General features: G+C 35.8%; 1 protein-coding gene across 1 annotated transcript in view; it reads left to right on the top strand.

The window, feature by feature from the left end:
• The window catches only part of LOC131743239 (pantothenate kinase 3-like), a 54,956-nt gene that overhangs the window by 16,426 nt on the left and 12,356 nt on the right, over positions 1-26,174 (top strand). The window contains 4 exon segments of the mRNA XM_059041762.2: positions 19,664-19,742; positions 24,864-25,037; positions 25,039-25,630; positions 25,633-25,773. Coding sequence (XP_058897745.2) covers positions 19,664-19,742; positions 24,864-25,037; positions 25,039-25,630; positions 25,633-25,773 — 986 coding nt within the window.

Genomic DNA, 26,174 nt, shown 5'->3' with positions numbered 1-26,174 from the left:
CTCCCCATAGGTTATAGGTTCAGGCTTAGAGAGAGAAGGCAGTGTAGCAAGAATGGTGACCATGGACATTTGGGACCATTCTACATGTACTTTACTTGTGACTGTAGGGTCTGCTCAAACCCAATCTCATATATATCTCATATACTGGATGAGGGAGTGCTGCTGTACACAACCAAATGTATGGCTTGGTGGGTCGGATAACACCCAGAACATAATGGGCAACTCAGGTTCCATGGCAACTTGGTAGTCCATGGTTAAACATTCAATCTATACTAAGGCCCAGTAGCAGGCTAAGCAATATTCCTCAAAAGGGAAATAGTTAAAACAATCAATTAAAAAATGGGCAGAGGATCTGAATAGACATTTCCAAAAAAGACATAGGATGGCCAACAGGTACATAAAAAGATGCTTAACATCATTAATCATCAGGGAAATACAAGTTAAAACCACAGTGAAATGTCACCTCATACTTGTCAGAATGGCTGTTATCGAAAGGAAATGAAATAATGTGTCAGTGAGAATGTGGAAAAAAGGGTACCCTTGTGCACTGTTGGTAGGAATGTAAACTGGTGCAGCCGCTACTGCAAACAGTATGAAAGTTCCTCAAAAAATTAAAATTATAACTACCACATGATCCAGCAATTCTACTTTTATTTATCTGAAGAAAACAAAAACAGTAATTCAAAAAGATACATGCACCCTGTATGTATTGCAGCATTATTTACAATAGTCAAGATATGGAAACAACCTAAGTGTCCATCAATGGATGAAAGGATAAAGAAGATGTGATATATACCTAATGGAACACTACTCAGCCGTAAAAAAAGAATGAAATCTTGTCATTTGCAACCACATGGATGAGACTTGAGAGCATTATGCTAAGTGAAATAAGTCAGACAGAGAAAGACAAATACCATATGATATCACTTATATGTGGACTCTAAACAAACAAATAACAATAACAAAAAATAAGTTCATAGATAGAGCAGATTGTTGGTTGCCAGAGGAATGGACTGGAGGGTGGACAAAATGTGTTAAGGAAGTCAAAAGGTACAAACTTCCAGTTAAAAAGTAAATAAGTCATGGGGATGTACAGCATGGTGACTACAGTTAATAATGCTATAGTTGCTAACACAGTAAATCTTAAAAGACCTCATCACAAGAAAAAAAACTGAAACTATGTATGGTGATGGATGTTGATTAGACTTGTGACCATTTCACAATGTATACAAATACTGAATCATTATACACTTGACACTAATATAATGTTAAATGTCAATTAAACCTCAATTTTAAAATGGGCTGCAGTAGCATTCCCAAATGAGGAATACATTTCCTCCAAAATCCATATAGATATACTAAATGTTGTGTCTCTTTCTTCATTGTAGGTGGGGCCACATGCAACCACATATCCTAAACCTTAGATATATCGATAATCTCCACATCACTGAATCCCTAGAAATTTCACTGAGATAAAAGGCTGTTGAATTTCTTTCAGATTTATTTTCCTTTGACACACAAATACCTTACCAATAAGTCTAGAGTATTTGTCACTTTTCCCTATATTTTTGTTTAAGTCCTTCATTTCCTTGCTAATCTTCTATCTGGTTCTTATATCCATTATTGAAAATGGAGTATCAAAGTCTCCTAATATTATTTATTGCTGTCGATTTTTCCCTTCAATTCTGTCAAGTTTATTTTATGTATTTAGAGCTTTGATGTTTGGTGCATAAATATTTATAACTGATACATCTTCTTGTTGAATTGATCCTTTTACCTTTACATAATGTCCTTCTTTATCTCTTGTAACAACAGCTTTTATACTTAAAAGTATGATATTAGTATAGCCACCCCTGCTCTCTTTAGGTTACCATTTGTATGGAATATTTTTTTTCCATCCTTTCACTTCAGCCTCTATCATTAGTTCTAAGGTGAGTTTCTTGAAGATAACATACACTTCCTGGTTTCTTTGATCCATTCACCTGAACAATGTCTTTTGACTGGAAAGTTTAATCAATCTACATTTAAACTAATTACTGATATTAAAGAACTTACTATTTCCATTTTATTCATTGTTTTTTTGTACATCTTGCACCTTACCTTTTTGTCCTTCCTTTCCTCTCAACACCTTCCTGTTTTTTTAGTGTTTTTCCAGTAGTGACGTGGTTTGATTGCCTTCTCATTCCCTTTTGTGTAAGCTCTACAGATATTTTCTTTTTGGTTACCCCTGTAGTTATTTAAAAATAGGAGGCTTCCCTGGTGGCGCAGTGGTTGAGAATCCGCCCGCCGATGCAGGGGACACGGGTTCGTGTTCCGTTCCGGGAGGATCCCACGTGCCGCAGAGCGGCTGGGCCCGTGAGCCATGGCCACTCTGAGCCTGTGCGTCCGGAGCCTGTGCTCCGCAATGGGAGAGGCCACAACAGTGAGAGGCCCGCGTACCACAAAAAAATAAAAAATAAAAAAATAAATTAAAAAAAATAAAGCTTCCTATATAGCTCTACCTATCACTTTATGGTATTAATGTCACAAATTCCATCTTTACATACTATATACCAATTAACGTAGGATATTTTTATGTTTTACTCATTTAAATTCTACACAAGAATTAAAAATGAATTTATGCAACAAATTTACATTAATGTAGGTTACTATATTTGTCCATGAATTTATTTTTATGAGAGAACTTTGTATTTTCATGTGGTTTCACATTGCTCTCTATCATCTTTGTTTTTGCCTTGAAGGACTCCTTTATGTTTCTTACAGAACAGTTCTAGTATTAATGAACACCCTCAGCTTTTGTTTATCTTGGAAAGTCTTAATTTTTCCCTTATTTTCAAAGGACATTTTCACCAGATACCATATTCTTGGTTGATAGTTTGTTTTTCTTCCCAGTACTTTGAATACATCATATAATTCCTTTCACCCTGCAAGATTTTTGCTGAGAAATCTGCTGGGAATCAGATGGAAGCTTCCTTTTATGTGACACAGCACCTTTCTCTTGCTGCTTTAAATACTGTCTCTTCGTCTTTGTCTTTTAAAGTCTGATTATGTCTCAATGTGAGTCTCTTTGGATGTATATAATTGGAGTTCCTTGAGCTTCTTGAATTTGTATGACCACTTCTTTCCTCAGATTTGAAATGTTTTCAGCCATTATTTCTTCAAATAAATTCTGCCCCCTTTTCTCTCTCTTCTCCTGCTGGGACTCCAGTAAAGCATATATTGGTCCACTTAACAATGTCCCATGAGTCTCAAGTTCTCTTCTCTCCGATTCATTTTTTTCTTTTTTACTTCTGTGACTTAATGATTTCAAAAGACCTATTTTTCAAATTAACTGATTCTTTCTTCAGGATGATCAAGTCTACTGTTAAACCCACTGAGTGAATTTTTCCGTTCATTGTATCTTTCAGCTCCAGAATTTCTGTTTGGTTTTTTTATAGCTCCTACCACTTTGTTGACATTCTCACTTTGTTCATGCATCATCTGCCTCATTTTGTTTGGTTGGCTATTTGTGTTCTCTTTCCGCTCATTGAGCATCTCTAAGATAGTTATTTTAAATTTTTGTAAGGCAGCTTTTACATTTGCATTTTTTTAGAGTTGGTTTCTGGAGTTTCATTTTGTTTTCCTTGATTGAGTTATGTTTCCCTGTTTATTTTTATTCTTTGTGATGCTTTGTGGAGACTTCAGCATTTGAAAAAACCACCATCTCTCCTGATATTTATGGGCTGTCTTAGAACAAAGGGCATGACCATCACTGATCAACCCTGATAGAGACCTAGGTACTCTCAAACCTTTTATGATAATGTATCATCTCTGAGTGTGTGCATGTGATTTTAATTATCTCAACTCACCTGAACAATTTATCAATGCTCATTTTCAGAAGTTCATATCTCTTGCTCCACCTAGCATCTGCCTGCAGAACTGAAGCTCTAATAGGCTACAGTGATAGAGTCTGTTTTCAGGGGCTCCCAAAAAGTGGCACCACTCCTGTCAGTGTTCTGAGTCCGGCAAGACAGATTCCAGTCCTTCAAGCAGCCTCCAGACTAGCCAGAACATTGACTCATGATCCTCTCTCTTGATTCTGTCCCAAAGGAGGATGGCCAATGTGTCAGGTTTCTTCCTAGTTTCACCACAGTAAGTCAGGTAGGAAGAAGGGCATGGAAGGGTGTGCAAAATGCCACAATTTTTTCTACTCCTACTGCTGGAACACTTTCTTGATTTTACATTGGTCTGACTGCTGTAGCTTCTCAACTGTTCTCTACACTTCTCACCAAGGCATTCTGATCATTATATTGTGCTAATTTGGTTCCTATGAGCAATAAGGAGGGCCTGAAGCGTCCTAGTAGGCTATCTTAGTGATATCACTATCTTAAGCTGAACTTTTACATGCCTTGAAGCTGAACTTTTTATATGCCTTGAAGTCTGTTGTCATGACTTAATATAATTCACATAACATGGACACAAGCCCTTTTTCACAGATCACTATCCTAATGGGAATACTTTAAGCGGTTCTGCCTCACAAACCACGAATATTACCCTTCTGTTTTAATTTAATCTTTGAGGTCTACTTGACATACTTATTAGAAAATAATACCAACAACTTACATTCACCTTAAATATAAATCAAAACCAGACAAAGAATATTTTGCAGCCTGGCCCTAGAAAATCATCCTGTGCTTTTATTTCAATAATATTATTAGAATGGTTAAAACACTGTGCTATCCCACCTTGACAAACATGAGAAAGGTACAAATTTAAATTAAAATCTTCATGTTAAATAGGCTAAACAATGATTTAATTAAAGTCAAACAGGTAGAATTGCTTTCCTTTCAAGAACATGAACATATTTGGACAAATGAAGGGGAAAATTCAAACACTAGAGATCCTCCAACATTACCTATGTTATAAATCTGGGTGAAAATTCATTTGAAACAATGAACTAAATTATTTTGTTCAGCTGTGAATTTTATCTGGAAAACAGAATTATTTTATAATTCATAAAATAAAGATGATTAAATTTTATATAGTACTATGTTCACAACAATGGTTTATCTATTATTTTTATGATGATAAAAAGCACATCATTAAATTCACCATTTTACACATTTTAAAGTGTACAATTCAGTAGCATCTAGTACATTCACAACCATCACTGTTACCTAGTTCCAGAATTTTCCTTTATCCCAAATGAAAATTCATACCAATGAAGTTGTTATAGCCATTCTCCCCTCCTCCCAAACCCTGGCTATAACTAATTTGTTTCTTGTTTCTATGTATTTGCCTATTGTGGATATTACATATAAATGAAATAATATGCAGCCTTTTGTCTGGCTTCTTTTACATAGCATAATGTTTTCAAGGATCATCCAACACTGTTGCATATATCACTACTTCGTTTTGTTATTTGTGGATGAATAATATCCCATTGTACAGATATACCGTATTTTGTCCATTCATCAGGCAACAGACGCGTGGGCTGTTTCTAAATTTTGACTACTGTAAATAGAATAATGCTGCTATGAAAATGTATGTGCAAGTTTTTGTCTGAATACCTGTCTTCAATTGTTATGGCTATTTATGTAGGAGTGGAATAGTGGAGTCATATGGTAATTTTATATTTACCTCATTAAGAAACTGTCAAATTGTGTTCCCTAGCAGCTGTACCATTTTACAGTCCCATCAGCAACATATGAGAGTACTAATTAATCCACGTTTTTCCCATACCTTACTTCAACCTTTCTGATTTTTGTTATACTTGGTGTGAAAGTAGTTTTTCATTGTGTTGATTTGCACTTCCAAGAATGTGAATGATGCTTAGCATTTTTTAATGTGCTTGTTGGCCGTTTGTATATTATCTTTAAAAATATCAATTTGAGTCCATTGCCTACTAAAAAAATTAAACAGCATACTGAAATACAATTAACATATTACCCAGCTCACCATTTAAGGTATAATACATATAATGTGTTTCCCAGATCATTAGTCATTAATGACGTTGAGCAACTTTTTACCTGCTTATTGGGCAACGGCATACCTTATTCAGAGAAGTGTCTATTCAGATGCATTGCCCATTTTAAAAACTGGGTAGGCTTTTAATAAAAGAGTTGTAATAAGTTTTTATATACTCCAGATACAAATTCTTTACCATATATTTGAGTTTGCAAACATTTAATCTCATCCTATGGGTTGTCTTTTCACTTCACTGATTGTGTTTTTTGAAACAAAGGTTTTCCCTTTTCTGGGTCCCCTGCATTTTCATATCAGCTTACCAATTTCTATAAATAAGTCAACTGGGAATCAGATAGAGATTGCATTAAATCTGTAGATTAGTTTTGGGAGGATTCTAATCCATGAACATGAGATGTTTTTCCATTAAAATTGTCTTTGGTTTCTTTTGACAATGTTTTATACTTTTCGAAGTATAAATTTGGAACTACTTTTGTTTGTCTTAAATATTTTTTCGGTGCTTTATTATTCTTTTTTGAATGGAATTTATTTCTGAGGTTTAGTATATTACCAGAATAAATTTTGATTTGATTCGCCTCTATTAAATTTTCCTAAAACACAGTGATACATATAAATCTGTAGACTCAACCCTTCCCTCTTTACACTTCTGAATGGTTTTCTCTCTAATTTGAGGATATCAGCTATCCATGTTTGATTTTATTGACTGTCCTTTTCTATAACCTTTATTATTTTATTGCATTTATTTTTCTTGTTCCTCTACATTCTATGCAGTCTTTTTTAAGCTCCACTCATTTCCAGTTTTCCTTTGAGTAAATTCCACACACTGTTAGGCATAATAAGCACTTATAATATTTATAACTGTAACATTATAATAATAGTTCTGCTTTTATTTCAGATCCACAGAAGACAGGGAAAAGCAGATCCCTCACATCACAGAACACTGTTACGTGATGACCTTGCAAAAAATTTCTCTTCATTTAATTTTAACCTTTTTCTTCAGAGCTCCTTATTTCACCCTACTGCACTCATTAACATATAAAATGTGTCCTTAAATATATAGTATTAGTTGATGTATCTGTTTTTAATTTTCATCAATGATATTATGCTATAAACTACCATCTATTTTGCACCATTTCACACAACACACTTCTCTCTTTTTTCCCCCCTTTAAAACATTTACCAATGGATCAATTTTCCTAGTAATGGACATTTAGACTACATCCAAATATCTTCTACCACAAACAACACTATTATATAAATCTTGTTCTTTGATCATTATCAAATTTGTGAAAACTTGCTTGGGATGTAAGTCAAGGAATGGAATTTCAGCCTTAGAGTATGTGCATATTAGTTTAATTAATACCAGATTATTTTCCATAATATATGTGCCAGTTTAAAATGCTTACCAGCAGTGGGTAACAGTAGCAGTCTTCCCAAATCACCAATAAGTGTATTCTACTACAAAGTTTAAAAATTGGTCTTTGAGGCACTATCTTGCTTTAATTTGCATTTATCAACTTAGTAGTAGTGACACAGAGAATCTTCATAAACAGCATTTAGTCATTTTCCCCCACCTATTCCTAATTATCATTTCTGCCCATTTCCATAGTGTATTTCATGTACCCTCTTGTGACATGCCATCTGAAACCTTTTGTCCAATTTCCTATATATTGGTTTGCCTTTTTCCTTATTAATTTATAGGATTTTAAAATGATGAATTTTTAAAACATTATATTATGTTATATACATACACATATAAAATAAATGACTTGCAATGGGTTTAATTATTTGATAAGAATTTGAATCACACTGTAGTCTCTTTTACAACATTTCTGCTTCTCTTTCATAGTTAATTTAACATGGGGGCTTATTTGGTGGTTCAGAAAAAGGATCCTTAGGCATCCTTAATTTTTTGTGGTTAACTAGTGACAAACAACATTATGATGACAATAACAATAACAAAGAATGAAACCATTTAAAGTCTAAGAAAATCTTCAAACTGTATTACCCACTCATGGATAATCATGAATTAACTATACATATTATGATGTTGATATAAAAAGTTCCCCACTGAACCATTACTTCACTCAGTAGTGCAAAGTTACTTTCAAAGTAGTATGAATTACATTCTACAGAGAGTTTCTAAAATAACAAGATTAACTTAGGAGTAACAAGGTTTTAAATCTCGGTTGGAACCATGAAATCCCTGTAGCACACTAAAAATGTAGTTTCATAGTCAATGATGTACAACTACATAAATCATGACAGTTTATGTAAGCAAAATAATATACATGGAATAGATAGATTTTTCTATGCCCAAGATAAGTTACTTCTTGTGTTTGGACTGTATCTTCTTATTAAAACTTGTAACCTAATATATTGGTGCATAAAAGCATTTTGAAATGATACACTTTCAGTCATACATTGAATTTATAAATGAAAACTTGTGACTAAAAAAGTTCTATTGTACACTCGTTGATATTCTTCCTGTCATCTTCCTCGCCTTGTTCAGGGAGATTAGGATAGCTAACCACCCTTGGTTGAGTGGGGGTATTCCGAGATGTGATCAATTTTTAAAGTTTAATATCTTACAAATCCTAAGGCGGCTAATTCTATATATAATATTTTACCAATATTCAGATATGTAGCACTTAAATTATTTTTTGTTTAGCAACCCATTCTTTGGACTCCAGAAATACTTACTGATTATTTATACATACGTCTGAAACTCAGGTGTGATTTAACCCACTTTCCTTGATGCCTGTCACTGAATTGACACTTTCATTCTTGCCTTCTTGCTACTCTCAAACAAGTCTGAAATCATTTGTAATATATTTGATACTCTGTATTTTTTGTAGTGCTTCACATATGCTATAAACATGTTGATACAGTTATAATTTAGCTTTGTTTGATGCTGAGATCATTCAGTAAATTTAATTAAAAATAACTTGCATCTATTGACCATCTATTACATGATAAGAACTGAGCTAATCTGCTGAAGTTACAAAGTTGAATAAGGAAGTCACTACTGATAAACATATAATCTTTTAACCAAATTAGATAACTAAACAGTAACTGTGGGGACGTCCCTGGTGGTGCAGTGGTTAAGAATCCGCCTGCCAATGCAGGGGACACGGGTTCTATCCCTGGTCCAGGAAAGTCTCAGATGCCGCAGAGCAACTAAGCCTGTGCACCACAACTACTGTGCTCTAGAGCCCATGAGCCATAACTACTGAGCCTGTGTGCTGCAACTACTGAAGCCCTACAAGCCCTAGAGCGTGTGCCCTACAAGAGAAGCCACTGCTTCGAGAAGCCCAAGTACCAAAACAAAGAGTGGCTCCTGCTCAGTGCAACCAGAGAAAGCCCTCATGTAGCAACAAAGACCCAATGCAGCCAAAAATAAATAACTAAATAAATTTATATTAAAAAAATAGTAACTGTGGATAATGTACATATTACAAGTGCCAAGCCTAGGCAAAAATATCACATTTAGTTGAGTATGGATGGCTTAGACATATGTGGTCACAACAAAAATATTTAAGGACGCCTTCTACTAATAGCCAGAAACATGGAAGAGACAATCCAAAATTAGACTGACCCCAATAAAAATTGATCAACAGGATTATTTGACTGTAATATATAATTTATCAATTGCCCACATGATGTCAAGTTGAAACACGGCAATAAATAAATAAGTAAGTAAGTAAGTAAGTTTCTATCTCAAGCCTTCTAGGAAATGTACTCCATTACATCCAACCTAAAACAACACATCTGTGTCACTGAAAAAAAGTTAATATATTCATATTTTAAGAGATTTTGGTAACATTATGATATGAACAGCAAACTGCTAATTGAATTTCCTAGAGAATATAAAATGATCCGAAGTGAAAGAAATCACATTGTGCTGTAAAATGCAGAGGTAAAATCTGTTTTTCAAAAACAGAATTGCATAAGTAACAGGGTATCATGACAATAAAAGCAGTACCTAAGGCATAGACAATGTAATATATCAGTATAAAACAGCATTGTAGGTAATGAAATCTAGACACAGGACTCATGGTATACCACATCATCAAAGATAGGATTAGTGATGGCAACTCCATAAAGATGAAATCTACACTATTGAATTTACATTCAATATGATTCCATTGTCAGTTTTTTGCTTATTTTGTTATAAATAACTAAGATGAAAACACATTCAGGGCTTCCCTGGTGGCGCAGTGGTTGAGAATCCGCCTGCCGATGCAGGAGACACGGGTTCGTGCCCTGGTCCGGGAAGATCCCACATGCCGCGGAGCAACTAAGCCCGTGAGCCATGGCCGCTAGGCCTGCGCGTCCGGAGCCTGTGCTCCGCAACGGGAGAGGCCACAACAGTGAGAGGCCCGCATACCGCAAAAAAAAAAAAAAAAAAAAAAAAAAAAAAAAAAAAAAAAACAAAAAAAAAAACACATTCAGCTGTAATCTGACATCTCAGACTCCAGCAGTACAGATGTATTAAGTGGTTCTTTGTTTTCTTTTCCTTTTAGCTGTAAAATATTTTACAAATTAAGGGAATCCTTGTTCAATTACATCATTTTAATTTTATGTAAATGAAAATCTATATAAATATACATATATGAAAATATTTGTAAGGAACAAACCCAGTTTAGTTGTTAATAATGTTATTACTTTCTTACAAAAATGTTGTATTGACCTATATCAAATCTGTGTGAACGCACCCATGTACTATAGCATATAACTTAATATTTCTTGGAGAATATACACCCCTTTCTCACACATACACATGAAATCTCGAAATTCATTTTTACATTAATTTAATAATTAGAAGACCGAAGTAAAGCAATGAGAACTAGAGAGAATTCGAGTCTGAACTGACAACGGGTACCTTTTTATATATGGACTAAAGCGGAGAATAACAATGAATGTAGTTTAAAAAGTGAAGATTGTCTACCTCCTAGCATATAATGGCAATTTTGAACTAAAATATATAGTAATTCCATTAGTTATAGCATCAAAGTTATACTGATTTGTGTTTGATGACAGAAAGAAGGAAAACCTTTCATTTTTTTTCATCTGCTCATTTAACAAATGATATGCTCCCTAGAGAATAATAATGGGCTAAAGGATGAGTTTACTTAGTGAAGTATGTTTGAGGAATTACAGTCCTCTCACAGCAGAAAGAATAACTGGAGCAAAGGAACAGAAGCAGAAAACCAAAAGGTATATTTGACTCTCATAACCAGATGTTTAGAAGCTGCGTTCCCAGATGTAGACTTATTAATATTCACATGGTAGCAAAACCTACGACCAGCTCAATCATAAAAATACACAACAACAATAACAGATTCCTGTCCTCAGCAAGCCATTTCAAGAGATTGTTATCTGGTTCAATTACATACCGTTGTAAACAACTTACAGATGATAAAGCAAGAGCTGTGATTAAGATCACACAGCAAAATACTGTGAAAGCAAAATGCTCCATAAAAATAGTCACATCATTCTTGTTAGTATGAGAGGAACAACATGCCTAGCTTATATACTAACTTTGCAATTTAATCCAGTTACCAAAATTTCCCACAGCCACTCTAATTCAAGAAAGTTGTAGTCCCTTCATGTTATAAGGAATCAAAATGCCCAGTGAGAGGTATGAGACACTGGGTATAGTTAAAGCACCCATTCTCCTGAGATGCTGTCTCAAGAAGTGATGTCTGGGAATAAATGCAGCAGCCAGATAATTCATGTGTGGCACACTGGTGAAGTTTTCAAAACCATGCAGTTTTCTTGTTGAAAAACATTCTTGGACTAATCATTCCTATAGAACTTACTAATTAGATCTTAGAATGTTGACGTTATGTTAAAACTTTACAGTATGTAATAAGAAAATTTATCATGAAATCAAGTCATAATATGGATTCACCAACATGATTGTTGTGATGAGATGTTTTATGAGTATGTTAATTAGCAGATGATTTTCCCTCCTTTTCCCTCTGGTCCTATCACTACATTAGCAACCAAATTAATAAATATATATTTTATTTAGTGACCCATGTAAACCAAAAGAAACGAGAGATGAAAACTATGCCAAGTTAAATCAAAGGAACAATCCGCAAGTCCTTCAATATACTTGAATTTGACACACAGTCTGCTCATACACCCACAACTTGCTACTCCAAATTTAATGATTTATTCAGATTTGTTGTATAAATCCATCTTCCTTGTAACAGAGAAGAACAAACCTAAGTCCATATCGAGTCTATTTCTTTAGCTCTAACCTTTGTGTTCTGTTTCCTGTGCTTAGTCATGCTGACTTTGCACCTTCGTAAAAGAACATTACCTATAGCCTCCAATATACATGACAGCCCTCTGTAGCTTGGTATCAGGGTTGCCAAGGAAAACACAAAGCAGTTAAGCACTGGATAGAACAATGCTTTAGTCACACAGAGAAGAGACAGCTTCAAAGGTAGGCGTAGTTCCCCCTATGACCAGGGGGTCTGTTTTGGTGATTCACCTATGAGTATCCCTTTCATGCCCCAGGGGAAGGAACCCTATCCTTCCCCATGGAAGACAGATTTAACAGTGGGGCTGGTCAGGTGCCATAAAACATACATGCTTTTAGCAAAGACAAAATAGTACTCATTGAGCAGGAAATAACAGATATTTCCATATGAAGCAATAAGGCTGGCATGGGCTCTGTGGGTGTTTTATCTGTTGGCAAGGAAGTGTTCCAGGCCCAAGCCCCATGCTTAAGAGGCCCAGTGGGAGTCAAGACAATGCACATGAGACAGGCATTTGGATACGAAGATTATAAGGGATAGTTTTTTTCCCCCTTCAAGGACGCTATGTTCTAGGTTAATTACAATAATGCAACTTTAAAAATAATGTACAACCTGGTGACAAACCTGAAAGTTATATAAATTGTTACAGTGATGTATAAAATGAAGGGGTCACAGCTGGTGGAACTGCAGAAGAGTCTCCTTGAAGATGACGGTTCAACTTGAGCAAGAAAGGAGGAAGGGAGCAAATGGAGATGTGAGGTTAAGACTGGAAACCCTATGAAGGACACTCTCATCATCAGCTTTTAGTAACGCTGTGAAAAGATACATTCCCTGAGAAAAAAAGTTTTCACTACTGTGTATGACAATTTCAGAGGCAGAATCAAGTCGTCATTTTTATTCTGTATTTTTCTTTTTTTTTTTTTTTGGCAGTACGCAGGCCTCTCACTGTTGTGGCCTCTCCCGTTGCAGAGCACAGGCTCTGGATGCGCAGGATCAGCGGCCATGGCTCATGGGCCCAGCCACTCATGGCATGTGGGATCTTCCCGGACCAGGAAAGTTATATTACAGTTATACTAACTGTAGTAACAAACATTTCCAGCTGAAAATGTTATGTCGTCTGTCAGACTTGCATTCATTTTCTCCTTAATGTCTGATTCCAGAATGGCACTATCAGGTGTCTCTTTTTAAATGCCAATAATATCACCATCTGAAGGTGAATATGAGGTCAAAAAATTTAAAATCACAACTAAAGTTAATTAAAGGTTAAAAACAAAGCATAGTGCAAAGCAATTATACCTTACTCATCTTTCACATCAACATAAAAATGAGACTGCTTTTCAAGTTCTTCTATTGTGCCTAGATATATATTTTAAGTTTACACGTGCAGAATGATTTCAATAGAGTCACTGCTTCAATCATTTGGGGATTTTGGCAAGCTACTACATCATATTGCATCAAGGAAATATTTTACTGGAGATTGTTTCCAATCTCATACCCTCCTTCTATGACTCTTCATTATTTTTTTCTAGTTTTATTGAGATATGCTTGACATAGCACTTTATAACTTTAAGTTGTACAGCATAATGACCTGACTTACATATGTCTTAAGATTACCACAGTAAGTTAACATCCATCATCTCACATAGATACAAAAAAAATAAATAAAAGATAATATTTTTCCTTGTCATGAGAACGTTTAGGATTTACTCTTTTTTTTTTTTAAAGGACTTTAAAAAAAATAAATTTATTTATTTATATTTGGCTGTGTTGGGTCTTCGTTGCTGTGCATGGGCTTTCTCTAGTTGTGGCAAGCGGGGTCTACTCTTTGTTGTAGTGCGCAGGCTTCTCATTGAGATGGCTTCTCTTGTTGCGGAGCATGGGCTCTAGGCACGTGGGCTTCAGTAGTTGTGGCTTGCGGGCTCTAGAGCACAGGCTCAGTAGTTGTAGTGCACGGGCTTGGCTGCTCCACGCCATGTAGGATCTTCCCGGACCAGGGCTTGAACCCATGTCCCCTGCATTGGCAGGTGAATTCTTAACCACTGTGCCACCAGGGAAGTAACTGGATTTACTGTTAACAACTCTCACATATATTATACAGCAGTGTAACTATACTCATTATGTTGTACTTTACATCACTGCTACTTATTTTATCTTATCATTGGCAGTTTCTACTTTTTGACCACCTCATCCAATTCCCTTTTTCTCTACCCCTCCTCCTCCTCCACTTTTGGTAATCATAAATCCGACCTCTTCTTTTCTATGAGTTAGTTTTAGATTCTACATATACATGAGATATAGTATTTGTCTTTCTCTATTTTACTTCACTTAGCATAATGCCCTCAAGGTGCATCCATATTGTCTTGAATGGCAGGATTTTCTCATTTTTCAACAGCCGAATAATACTGTGTGTGTATGTGTGTGTGTATATATATATATATATATATATATATATATATATATATATATACACCACAACTTCTTTATCCATTTATCTGTCAGTGGACACTTAGGTTGTTTCCATGTCTTCGCTATTGTAAATAATGCTGTTGTGAACATGGGGGTGCAAATATCTCTTCAACATAGAGTTTTCATTTCTTTAGGAGATATTCACAGAAGTGGGACTGTTGGATCATATGGTCATTCTAGTTTTAATTTTAGAGGGAACCTCCATACAGTTTTCCATAATTGTACCAATTTACCATCCTACCAACAGTGCACAAGGGTTCCCTTTTCTCCACATCCTCACCAGCATGCGTTATCTTCTGTCTTTTTGATGCTAGTCATTCTAACAGGCTTGAGGTAATATCTCATTGTGATTTTGATTTGCATTTCCCTAATGATAACTGATGTTAAGCATCTTGTCACATACATGTTGGCCATTCATGTATCTTCTTTGGAAACTGTCTATTCAGGTCCTTTGCCAATTTTTAAATTCAGTTGTTTTCTTGATATTGAGTTGTATGAGTTTTTAAAATATTTTGGATATTAACCCCTTATCAGATATATTGTTTGCAAATATTTTGTTCCCAAACCATAGTTTGGCTTTTCATTTGGCTGACTCTTTTGCTGTACAGAAGCTTTTTAGTTTGTATAGTCCCACTTGTTTATTTTTTATTTTCTTGCCTGTGCTTTAGGTATCATATCCAAAAACCACTGCCAAGACCCATGTCAAAGAGCTTTTTTCTATGTTCTCTTCTAGTAGTTTTATTTTTCCTGGTCTTACATTTAAGTCTTTATTTTGAGTTAATTTTTGTGAGTGATGTAAGATAGAGGTCTAGTTCCATTTTCTCACCTGTGAATACCCAATTCTCCCAGTAGCATTCATTGAAGAGACTGTCTTTTCTCCATTGATTGTTCTTTGCTCCACTGTCAAATATCAGTTGATCATATATGTATGGGTTTATTTCCTGGGATCTCGACTCTGTTCCATTGTTCTACTTCTATATTTATGCCAGTATGATATTGTTTTAATTACCACAGCTTTATAATACAGCTTGAAATTAGAAAGCCTGACGGTCTTCATTATTATTTTACATTGTTTCAACATACAAGTAAAATTACCATGATTTTTGTAAATGATCTCCCAACCTCTAGGTTATTCTTTATTCTCTTTTAAAGTTTAAAATACTCATTTAAAATAATTCTTGGAATTATTCAAGATGTGAGCAGGCATATCGTTTTGTACTCTGTGAAAAGTATACAACTAAAGAGAAATGATAAAAAAAATAAAAATACTGGAGAGAAGGGGAACTTCATAAAACTCATATTAAAATGACAATATTTTTCATCAAAGTTTCACAGGCCTTTTAATACGTTCTTCTTATGAAGAGTAAGACTTATGTAAGACTCTTATGAAGAGTCTTACTCTGTAAAATATACACGTATCACGCATATACATTTCTTCTACGTGTGAAAAGTCTGTATCTGACTATAGAGTTAATTCCATATCTAAATATACATTTCATGTTTCTTATCATCTCTCTCTATAAAACTGTAAGAGTTTAGAGACCCCCTTTCTTTTTCATACATGGACCATCACATGATTCAACAATAAGATGAAATCATCATTATTAGAAATCAGTAAGAGCTTGACTCTACAATATGAACTTAACACACATGTATTTAAGCAAAACTGTTCCAATCTCAAACTATTCCCCTGATATTTAGTCATATAATCTGGATTTGGAATCTAATACTCTGAAACCACCAAACATTAAAATGTCCTACTGAAAATACTCTTGGTTTCCCAAAAGTATCACACATTTAAGATATCATAGCACAGTAGTCTAAAAAGAACATCACCCGCTTCAACATCTAAAAACTGCCATCTAATCCTCATTTATACAAAGATGAAATGATCACAAATGAATATTTTCGGAAATATTTATCAGTTTCTGCTGATCCTCAGGTCATCAAGCAGGACTTGCCCCATATTCATAGTTAACTATGAAGTAGTTCCATCTGCTGTTGCTGTCTCACAGTAGTTCAGTCTCAGATGTTTCATGTTATTCATTAACTAATACTTGCCTGAGCTTTTTTATCCCCCAATATTTGCTTAGCTAAGCGACTTCCATACATATCCAGACCAGACCATTGCAAAGTGAAGCAAAACCTTCATCAGCAAAACCCATGATGAATGACTGAACAATGATTCTACTGTTTTTCTAAACTAATTTTATGAAATTCTGAAAGATCAAGATACTTTAGAGAAAAAGCCCAGGATCTAATGTGGTATAAACAATCCATGTAGCTCTTTAAATATAAAGAGTAGTATACTACAATCACTGTCAAATAGTCTCAATTAGGCCAGTGCTCTGGAAGTCTAACTTGCTTATACATATTAAGAAAACCACATCACTAAAAAAATATACAGGCTAAGGAAAGTCCATGTTAGGCCATGACCAGATACCAGTTTTCTGGATTTTATTTTCCCTATTTTTTTTTAAGGTTTTTTTTTTTTTGATGTGGACCGTTTTTGAAGTCTTTATTGAATTTGTTACAATATTGCTTGCTTTACGTTTTGGTTTTTGGCTGTGAGACATGTGGGATCTTAGCTCCCCAACCAGGGATGGAACCCTCACCCCCTGCACTGGAAGGCAAAGTCTTAACCACTGGACCACCAGGGAAGCCCCTATTTTCCCTATGTTTTGTTTTAGCAAAGGACTTCAGTAACAGACCTTGAAATAAACACTTTAAACTTCAACACAAGAGTGAACACTTTAAACTACAATACAAGAATAAACAAAATTCACTGACCTTCTTGGACTCAATATTTCCTCTTTCCAGAAGGCTCTTCCATTCACTTTCTACTCATGGCTTGCAGTGATCCAGTATTAAACTCCTGTCCCTTTCAATACCAACTGCTTTTCAGCTAAGACTCTAAGTCTCATTTCAGTCATTTTAAATTAAATTATTTAAAGGAAACTTGATTTAGGTATAACTGTATTAACCTAGGCAAGAAACAGTTACCACATCACTGCCGCTTTCTATTTTACCGCTTTCTATTTTAAAGACTATCCAATTACTATATCACAAATTGCTTGCAAAAGTGGTATTTTACTTTCCTTTTTCCTTTCTAAGAAACTTGAGAAAACTATTCTCTTTTTTATCAAAAACTTCCTTTCTTCCCACTCAGTTCATCCCTCTATCAGTTTCCACCTACTGTGCTGTACTGAAACATCTTTAACTGCTTTGTTCTGTTCTGTTCTTCCTCTTCAAGTTTGCTTCTGTTGTTGACATAATCAGTCACACCCTCCTGCTCCGCCTCCCACTGCCCCATCATCGCCTTGTTCTTTTCTCATCTCCTATTGAACTTGAGTACCCCTCAGACACACAGAAGAAAAATAAAATAGGCTTAAGCAACAGCTTTTCATTGTAGTTAAGGATGATAGAACATCTCACACTTTACTTTTATAAAAACCCGTGTGAACTCAAAATAACAAGCACAATAATACTTACAAAGAGATACAATTATTTCACTGAAATAACATAGGCATTGCTTTTCTGATCAATATTATTTGGATTAAACTAAGAAGCCTATACAGCTGGGAAAATTAAACATATTTTTTTCTTCCTTGACTTTACTATTAATTGGAAAAGTACCTCATATGCATTAATTGGGATTTAACTGCATAAGCCAAAATCCTGTAAAAATCAGGTCAGAGTTTTAAAAGCAGCTAATAATAAAATATTCATATACAAATATTAAATATATGGCAGGGGAAAACTACTCTCCATTTTCAGGCATAACCAGGAAAATTTTACTTTAGTGGTTAATACTGAACATTTATTGGTAGGCAGTCTCTCTAAAATTAAGAGTTTATTAATCAGAGACTATACATGTATAATATGTATAATATTATAACTAATATAAACATCAGTTATAATAAACACTACATTTCATTATAACTGAAACCAGATGACTCACAGTCATACATTGCAGTGGGACTCTATTTAGGTGTTAATTCTCAATATGTCTGGAACCATTTGGGTTATTAAATGTGTCCTTTAACTCATACATACTCAGTGTTAAGGGTTGAACTGTGTTTTACAATTTGATGTCCTAACCCCCAGTGCCTCAGAATGTGACATTATTTGAAAATAGGATTGTTGCAGATATCATTAGTCAAGATGAGGTAACACTGGAGTAGGGTGAACACCAAATCCAACTAAGTCCAGTGTCCTTGTTAAAAGGGGATATTTGGACACAGACACAGGGAAAGAACACCATGTGAAGATGAAGGCAGAGATCAGGATAATGCTGCAGAAGCCAGAAAACACCAAAGATTGCCAGCGAACCACCGAAGAGAAAGGCCTGGAATAGATTCTCCTCCACAGCCCTAAGAAGGAACCAATTCCGCTAACACCTTGATCTCACACTTCTAACCTCGAGAACTGTGAGATGAGAAACGTCTGTTGTTTAAGCTGAACGACAGGTCCTTAAGGCTCTCCTCAGCTTGACTAAATTTTAGACAGGTTTCTTCCTGACTACAGGCCCCTGAGCTTCCTTACCTTAGCACATTTATTTTAGAAAACTTGCAATGATGAATTCCTTTCCTACCCCTTTGAGATATAAATCTTCTCCCTTCTTCTTGCCACTTTCACAAGCCAGGAGTATCTTTCTCAAGGACCTGGGAGCCACCCTTTTGAAGTGTAAGCGCCAAGAATAAAGATAGGTTCTAACATCCCCAGCCTCTCTGGGGGAATAGGAGCCAGACTTTAGAAAGAGCCAACTGGCAAACACTGATGACCAAATCACATTCACCAACCTACCCTCTACTGTCTTCTAGTACTTTTCCACTAGTTACTCTGGTGTGGAAAACTCTCCTGCTTTTTGTTTCAACAGAGCTGAGTTCAATCCCTCATCCTTATTGTGAGAGTCTTGAATAAAGTCTTACTTGCCTATTTAACTTTGTCTATGAAAGTTTCATTGAAGCAACCACCCAGTTTGTGGTACAGCAGCTCTCGCAAACTAATACACTAAATACTGCTATTGAATGTCTGGTAAACTAATAAGCCATAGAATAGCAAATGCTAGATTTAGAGTGAACTTAGAATGAGCAGGAATCCTATCTCTAGGATTTTATAGCTAATCCCCTTTAACTATAGTTTACACATATTTAAGAAACAGCTTTGGCAGCTATGAATAGTGTAAAAAGATCATCAACTACAATGTTATATGGAGACATTAAAAAGTTATGTAAAGAATTTGGGGCAGAGTTCAGCATCTATTTCTAATCTCAAAAAATGTTATGTATATGCATGTTTATAAATTGTTATACACGTGTGTGTATACCTACATATGCATATGCATATATACATTTAAATCATTATTGTTAAATATACATGTTCCAAGCTTTTGTGTAGATTTGGCCATGATGAATATAGTGTAAATTATATGTAAAAGCACTGCTTAATGATAATATGATTTTTAATTTTCTCTACGGGTGGATATTAATATATCCTTGAAACTTCACCTGCATGTAACTCTTCAGAGAATCCCTATCACAGACAGAATGAAGTCAATGAATACAAATTCCTCCTCAGATACTTTTACAGCATCAAATCTCACTGCTCCTCAGCATTTTCTGATACTAAGTAATTATTTGTCATTTTATTTTCCACCATGTACTTTTCAGGTCACCCTTCTTTTACTTATGCTGCCCCCTGCCAGGGAAGCCCTTTCACCACTTTTCCTCACCTGCTACTCTTACTCATTTCTTCAGTCAACTCAGACACCATCTCTTCTACCAAGTCCTCCCTGAAAGTAGAGGTTGGAACAATTGTCTTAAATCACTGTGCCCTGGGGTACTCTTTTGTCTTCCTTTATTTTTTTTAATCACTTTCCACATCATATTCAAATGATCAGGTTACATACCTATAGCCCCTCAAAGAATTGTAAAATCCTTGATGGCACTGTCTAGCACTGATATTTAATAAATGCTCAATAAATGTCTGTGGAAACAAACAGAACAATCAACTCCTGTTTTTCCTAGGAAATGTATAGGTGAATGAATATTTTTATTCACTTACAACACTATCAATCACTGTTATTAAAGTTATATTCAAATCAATATTACCTACAAGATTTTAATACCCATCACTTGGAAACTTGTAATTTAATGATCAGTAACCAAACTATTGTTCTTTTAAGAAGTGACTATTTTCTTCCCCTACAACCTTATAATTTTGTGAGAATACTCAAAACATTTCAGTTTATTTTCCAAAGTTCTGCTTTTCCATTCCTCCCAGGATTGCTGAAACTTTCAAACTGGTTGCAGCTGCCACTATGTGTTTCAGGGTGAAAATAAACCATTCTGTTTGTGGAAAAAAACAGAATGAGGGAAAAAAAAAATATAAAATCCTGTATATTATGCCATTCAAATCTTAGATATGTGACATGATGTCATACAGCCACAGTCTGTTATACCAGTTGTCAAAGGCTATGCTGAACCCTGCTCACCCTTCCAACCTCTCACCCTGTGCAGCAGGACCACGGTGTAATGCATTAATTAGCATCATACACTAATTAAATTACTAAGGCTGAGATTTTCTTCTGGAGAAATGTTCCCAAGTAAATTGATGTTGCCAAATATATCCTCTGACTTTCTAACCAAGACACCACTCCCTCACATCAAGATAACTGGAACTGCTTCTTAATGCTCGTCTTTGCCTTCTCGTTTCCACTCCTATAATCCATTCTCCACACAGCAGTCAGTGTGAAATTTTACCACACAAATCAGATTGCTCTTTCCTCTCTTAAAAACCCTCCGGCTGCATTCCATTGCCTTGAAATAAATCCAAACTTCTTCCCACAGCTAGAAGAGAGTACAGAGAAGACCCCTGCCTCATTCTCCCACCTAACCTCCTACACCTCTTTCCCTCACACACCAAACTGCAGTCTACGAACCTCTCTCTGATACTCATATACACCTAGGTTACTTCCTTTCCGTGGCCTTTGCATTTGTTGTGGTTTCCTCCTTCTAGAAAAACCTGATACTAAATCTCCTCATGACTGTCTCCTCCTCATTATTCAAAATTCTAATCAAGGTGGGTGACTCCCAGTCTATAGCACATCTATGGTCACTTTTTATCCCTCTGACTGTGTTCCCAGTAAATGCAGGCAGTTGGACTTTAGAGATGGACCAAGAGTTCAACTGCAACACTACCCTGCTGTGAAAAAAAAGAAAACAGGAAAGTTTATGTTTTAGAGCTTCTACTTCATCCCTTTGTTGGGTACGGTGGGGATTCATAGTAAGGGTAAAATTAGACAATGAATTTCACCGGGTCAATAATAAAAGATATAAAATAAAAGGGGAATGTGAGTGTATGTTTTCCACTAAAGGTGAATGATATCTTAAGCTGGTAGTCTTCGGCTACACACAATTACATGTGTAAATATGAATTAGAAACACAGTACAAACAGGCAGCACTAATGACAGTTTTAAGGCCATTAGACACTAGGTAATAAAAACTCCTTCCTCTGTTGATTATCATTTACATATACTCTTACTACAGCTACATCCTTAAAACTAAATAAAAATAAACAGAGAATAAATATTAAGGGAGAAGGGTTGATTCACATAATATATAGTACATATTATATATATTATATAATACATACTGGTATGTATACACACATATATATACACATAGAGAGACATATATGCGTGCATATATACATTGCAATCCAACAAGCTGGAGAGGTACATGGTCATTACACTTTTCAATGTGTACAGCTTACTAAAGTGGCATATGGGTGACAATTCAGCAGGGAACAGACAATTGCCTTGCTTTCTAGATCTGTAACTCAGAATATACATTAACTATCTTTAGCTTAATGTCTATAATAAGGAAGATGGACATTCAACAGCAGCTCTGACCAGATGATAATCTAACTGACATAAAGAATGTAGAGGAGGAGGCATGCATCAAGGGAAAAATGCCCAACACTCTGAGATGTACCACGATAGACCAAGCGGCCCTGGGATGCACTGGACCAGGAAAAGCAGGTTGATCTCTGATGCAAATATGATAGAGACAACTGAAGCCCTAGTATTTAATGGGATTAAATACATTTACTTTAAAAGGTATTAAAGACATTTACTTTTCCAACTCTGAAATCCTGAGATCCAGAGTTGAAAACCAAAAGTGTTTCTAAAGGATGTATCTTCTTGTATAAAAATAAAAGAATCTCTGTAAGGCAAATACTACTCTTTACTAATTAAAACTCTCCAAGATTATCCTTAAGATGTGTGTTTCTCACATATATACATATATGTTTATGTATGTATCTGTTTATGTGTGCATGAGTATTTGGTATATTTAAAATTATTCTAAGTATTTTATCTTGATAGGACTATTTACTATTTTTAAACTATAATGATTTGCAGGTGGCAGGCTTATTTATCTTCTGTGTTATAATACTTATTGTAGGAAATATGAAAGCTTAGTTTAGTCTGAAAGAAAATATCAGGCCATAATTTAATTATCACTTCAATAGATTTTATTGAAGTGGAAACAAAGCATATACTTATATTTGTTTTGTTAAACTGGTAAATCGATATCCTGTGAAATTTAATCCATTTTAAAATTTACAGTTATTCGTATTCCTAAGTGGGTATCTATTTTTCCAGAGGAAATCATTTTTAATATAGCTTGTGGAAAATTTAAGACTTTGTTCATATCCGCTGTTTAATGTGTGTACTTCCATCTCTCCACAAAGAGAATAAAACTCTAATGGTTTCATTATCATATGAATTTAAAAATCCAGAAAACATTTGACATAAAGGTATAAGAGAGAGAAAAATATTGGAAATATGACAGCTGTGTAGCTGTAGTAAGTTCTCCTTTCTCAGAAAACAACCTGGGATTTATTATACAAGGTCATGTCTGGAAAAAAAGATTAAATATTACAGCACCATTAAAGTCTACAATAACTGCTCTCTTCTACTTTTATTTAAAGTCTCCATGATTGACACATTTTATTAGCTAGCTCCATGCCCTTAGCTTTGTCATAGCAATTGCTAAATTAATTTACAAACTTCAGTAGACTTTTGTTTTTATAGCTGTCTCCCTGAATATCCTTCATAGGCAATACTAGAATTCCCCCAGACAGAGCACTGCTGTTCAAACCTTAATTCTTCCCTTGTTAAATAGTTGTGTTCTTTTGATTGTACCAAAGGGCTAAAGGGTAAATAAGTTTCCTTTCATATGTGCTATTTTGTCAACAACTGCTTCAGGAAGTTGTCAAATTGCAACATGAATGGGATGGAACACTTACCTTCTATTGTGATACTAGCCATTCTAATTCAGGTACTCTCAATGGCAATGATTTACTCTAGGTAGGACAACAGTGCTTCAGAGCAAACTGAAGATAGTTTGGTGTTTTACAAAGAAATGTTTATAAAAGAAATGTGGTTTCTGAATAAATCTAATAATTTTAGAAGAATATTTATCAGGGGAAGTCTGAAAAATTGGGTAGGTACAATAAGATACTTTTACTTTCTTACTAATATCGTTTACTATGCCAAACCAATTTTCTCTTAAAATAATCAAGTTTCTTAAATCATTTATTCTGCTTCAGATGAAACCTGATTTCTTTGAGATCTATGACAGGAATATTTTTCTGAACAGAGGGAGGTGAATGAAGGAGAGTGGTTCAGATCTGATGAGATAACTTTAATGTCAAAACAGGTTCTGATGGGTAAGGAAAACTCTCCCCAATATGACCATGTGATTTTCCTTGTTGATTTTCCTTGTTGATTCCAAGGAGGCAAAAATGGACTTCAGTCCTTCATTTAGACACAAAACCACCAAAACAACTGAAACAAACCTGGTCTCATAAAACTATTTACACGATGCATTTTCCCCCGTTCTAAGCTAGATCACATATTTCTTAGGCTCATGTTTCTCGGGCTCTGCTGGAAGATTTTCTACATAGTCCTGAAAATCAGATTTGAGGTTTGGTATACTCATTTCTTGCTTTTAAGATTTCTTAAAACATAAGTTTAGTGCATACTGAAAAAACTATTTCACATATACTATTTTCTCAACAAACCTATGTGTAACTCAGTCCTCAAAAATCCTGCGTGTAAATAATACATAAATTGGGCGGCGGCTCAGGGGACCGGGGCCTTTTGTTTGGAGCGGCGGCGGGGCCCCCTCCCCGCTTCCCCTGCTCGCTCGGTCCGGGCTGCCCCTCGCGGGGGTAGGGGGGCCGCCCCCCCTGGGCCGGGCCTCGTCTCAGGTGCCCCCGCCCCGCCCGGCCCGAGGGGAGGACCCGAGGCTGCCTCTCGCCCCTCGGGTCGACGCCATTAAGATCAAGGATGCCAAGAACCCCTCTTCCCCATGGTTTGGCATGGACATCGGGGTAACTCTGGTAAAGCTCTCATATTTTGAACCTATCGATATCACAGCAGAGGAAGAACAAGAAGAAGTTGAGAGCTTAAAAAGTATCTGGAAATATCTGACTTCTGACGTAGCCTGTGGATCCACTGGTATTCGGGATGCACGCCTTGAACTAAAAGATTTAACACTTTTTGGCCGGAGAGGGAACCTGCACTTTATCAGATTTCCAACCCAGGACCTGCCTGCTTTTATCCAAAGAGGAAGAGCGAAAAACTTCTCAACACTACACACGGTGCTACGTGCTACAGGAGGCGGTGCTGACAAGTTTGAAAACGGTTTTCGCACAGCTGGAAACCTCCACCGGCACAAACTGGATGAACCTGCCTGCCTTGTAAAGGGCCCGCGGTACACAGATGCTGTCGGTTTCCATGGACTGGCAGAGCGCTATTATTTTGCTAATGCCTCAGAACCTGAGAGATGCCGAAAGATGCCTTTCAACCTGGCTGACCCCTATCCACTGCTGGTAGTAAACGTTGGTTCCGGGTCAGTATTTTAGCAGTCCATTCCAAAGACAACGATAAACGAGCAACTGGGACAAGCCCTGGAGGGGGTACCTTTCCGGGTTTATGTAGTTTATTGACTGGCTGGGAAAGTTTTGAAGAGGCTCTTGAAATGGCATCCAAAGGTGAGAGTACCCAAGCTGACAAGCTGGTCCGTGATGCTTATGGAGGAGATTTTGAAAGATTTGGAATGTCTGGTTGGGATGTAGCATCTAGTTTTGGGAATATGATTTATAAGAAGAAACGAGAATCTGTCGGTAAAAAAGATCTAGCAAGAGCTACGTTAGTTACTATCACCAACAACATCGGTTCTGTGGCACGAATGTGTGCTGTTAATGAAAAAATAAACAGAGCTGTCTTTGCTGGAAACTTTATGTGTCAGTTCTCTCTCGAAACTTTTGGCATATGTCCTGGATTATTGGTCAAGATGTCAACTGAAAGCACTGTTTCTAGACCATGAGGGGTGTTCTGGAGCAGTTGGTGCACTTCTTGGGCTGCCAAATTTCAGCTAAAGCATCGGGTTTCT

This window comes from Kogia breviceps, chromosome 16 (assembly GCF_026419965.1).
Source record: "Kogia breviceps isolate mKogBre1 chromosome 16, mKogBre1 haplotype 1, whole genome shotgun sequence".
Lineage (NCBI taxonomy): Eukaryota > Metazoa > Chordata > Mammalia > Artiodactyla > Physeteridae > Kogia > Kogia breviceps.
This window is presented reverse-complemented; position numbering and strand designations above follow the sequence as displayed.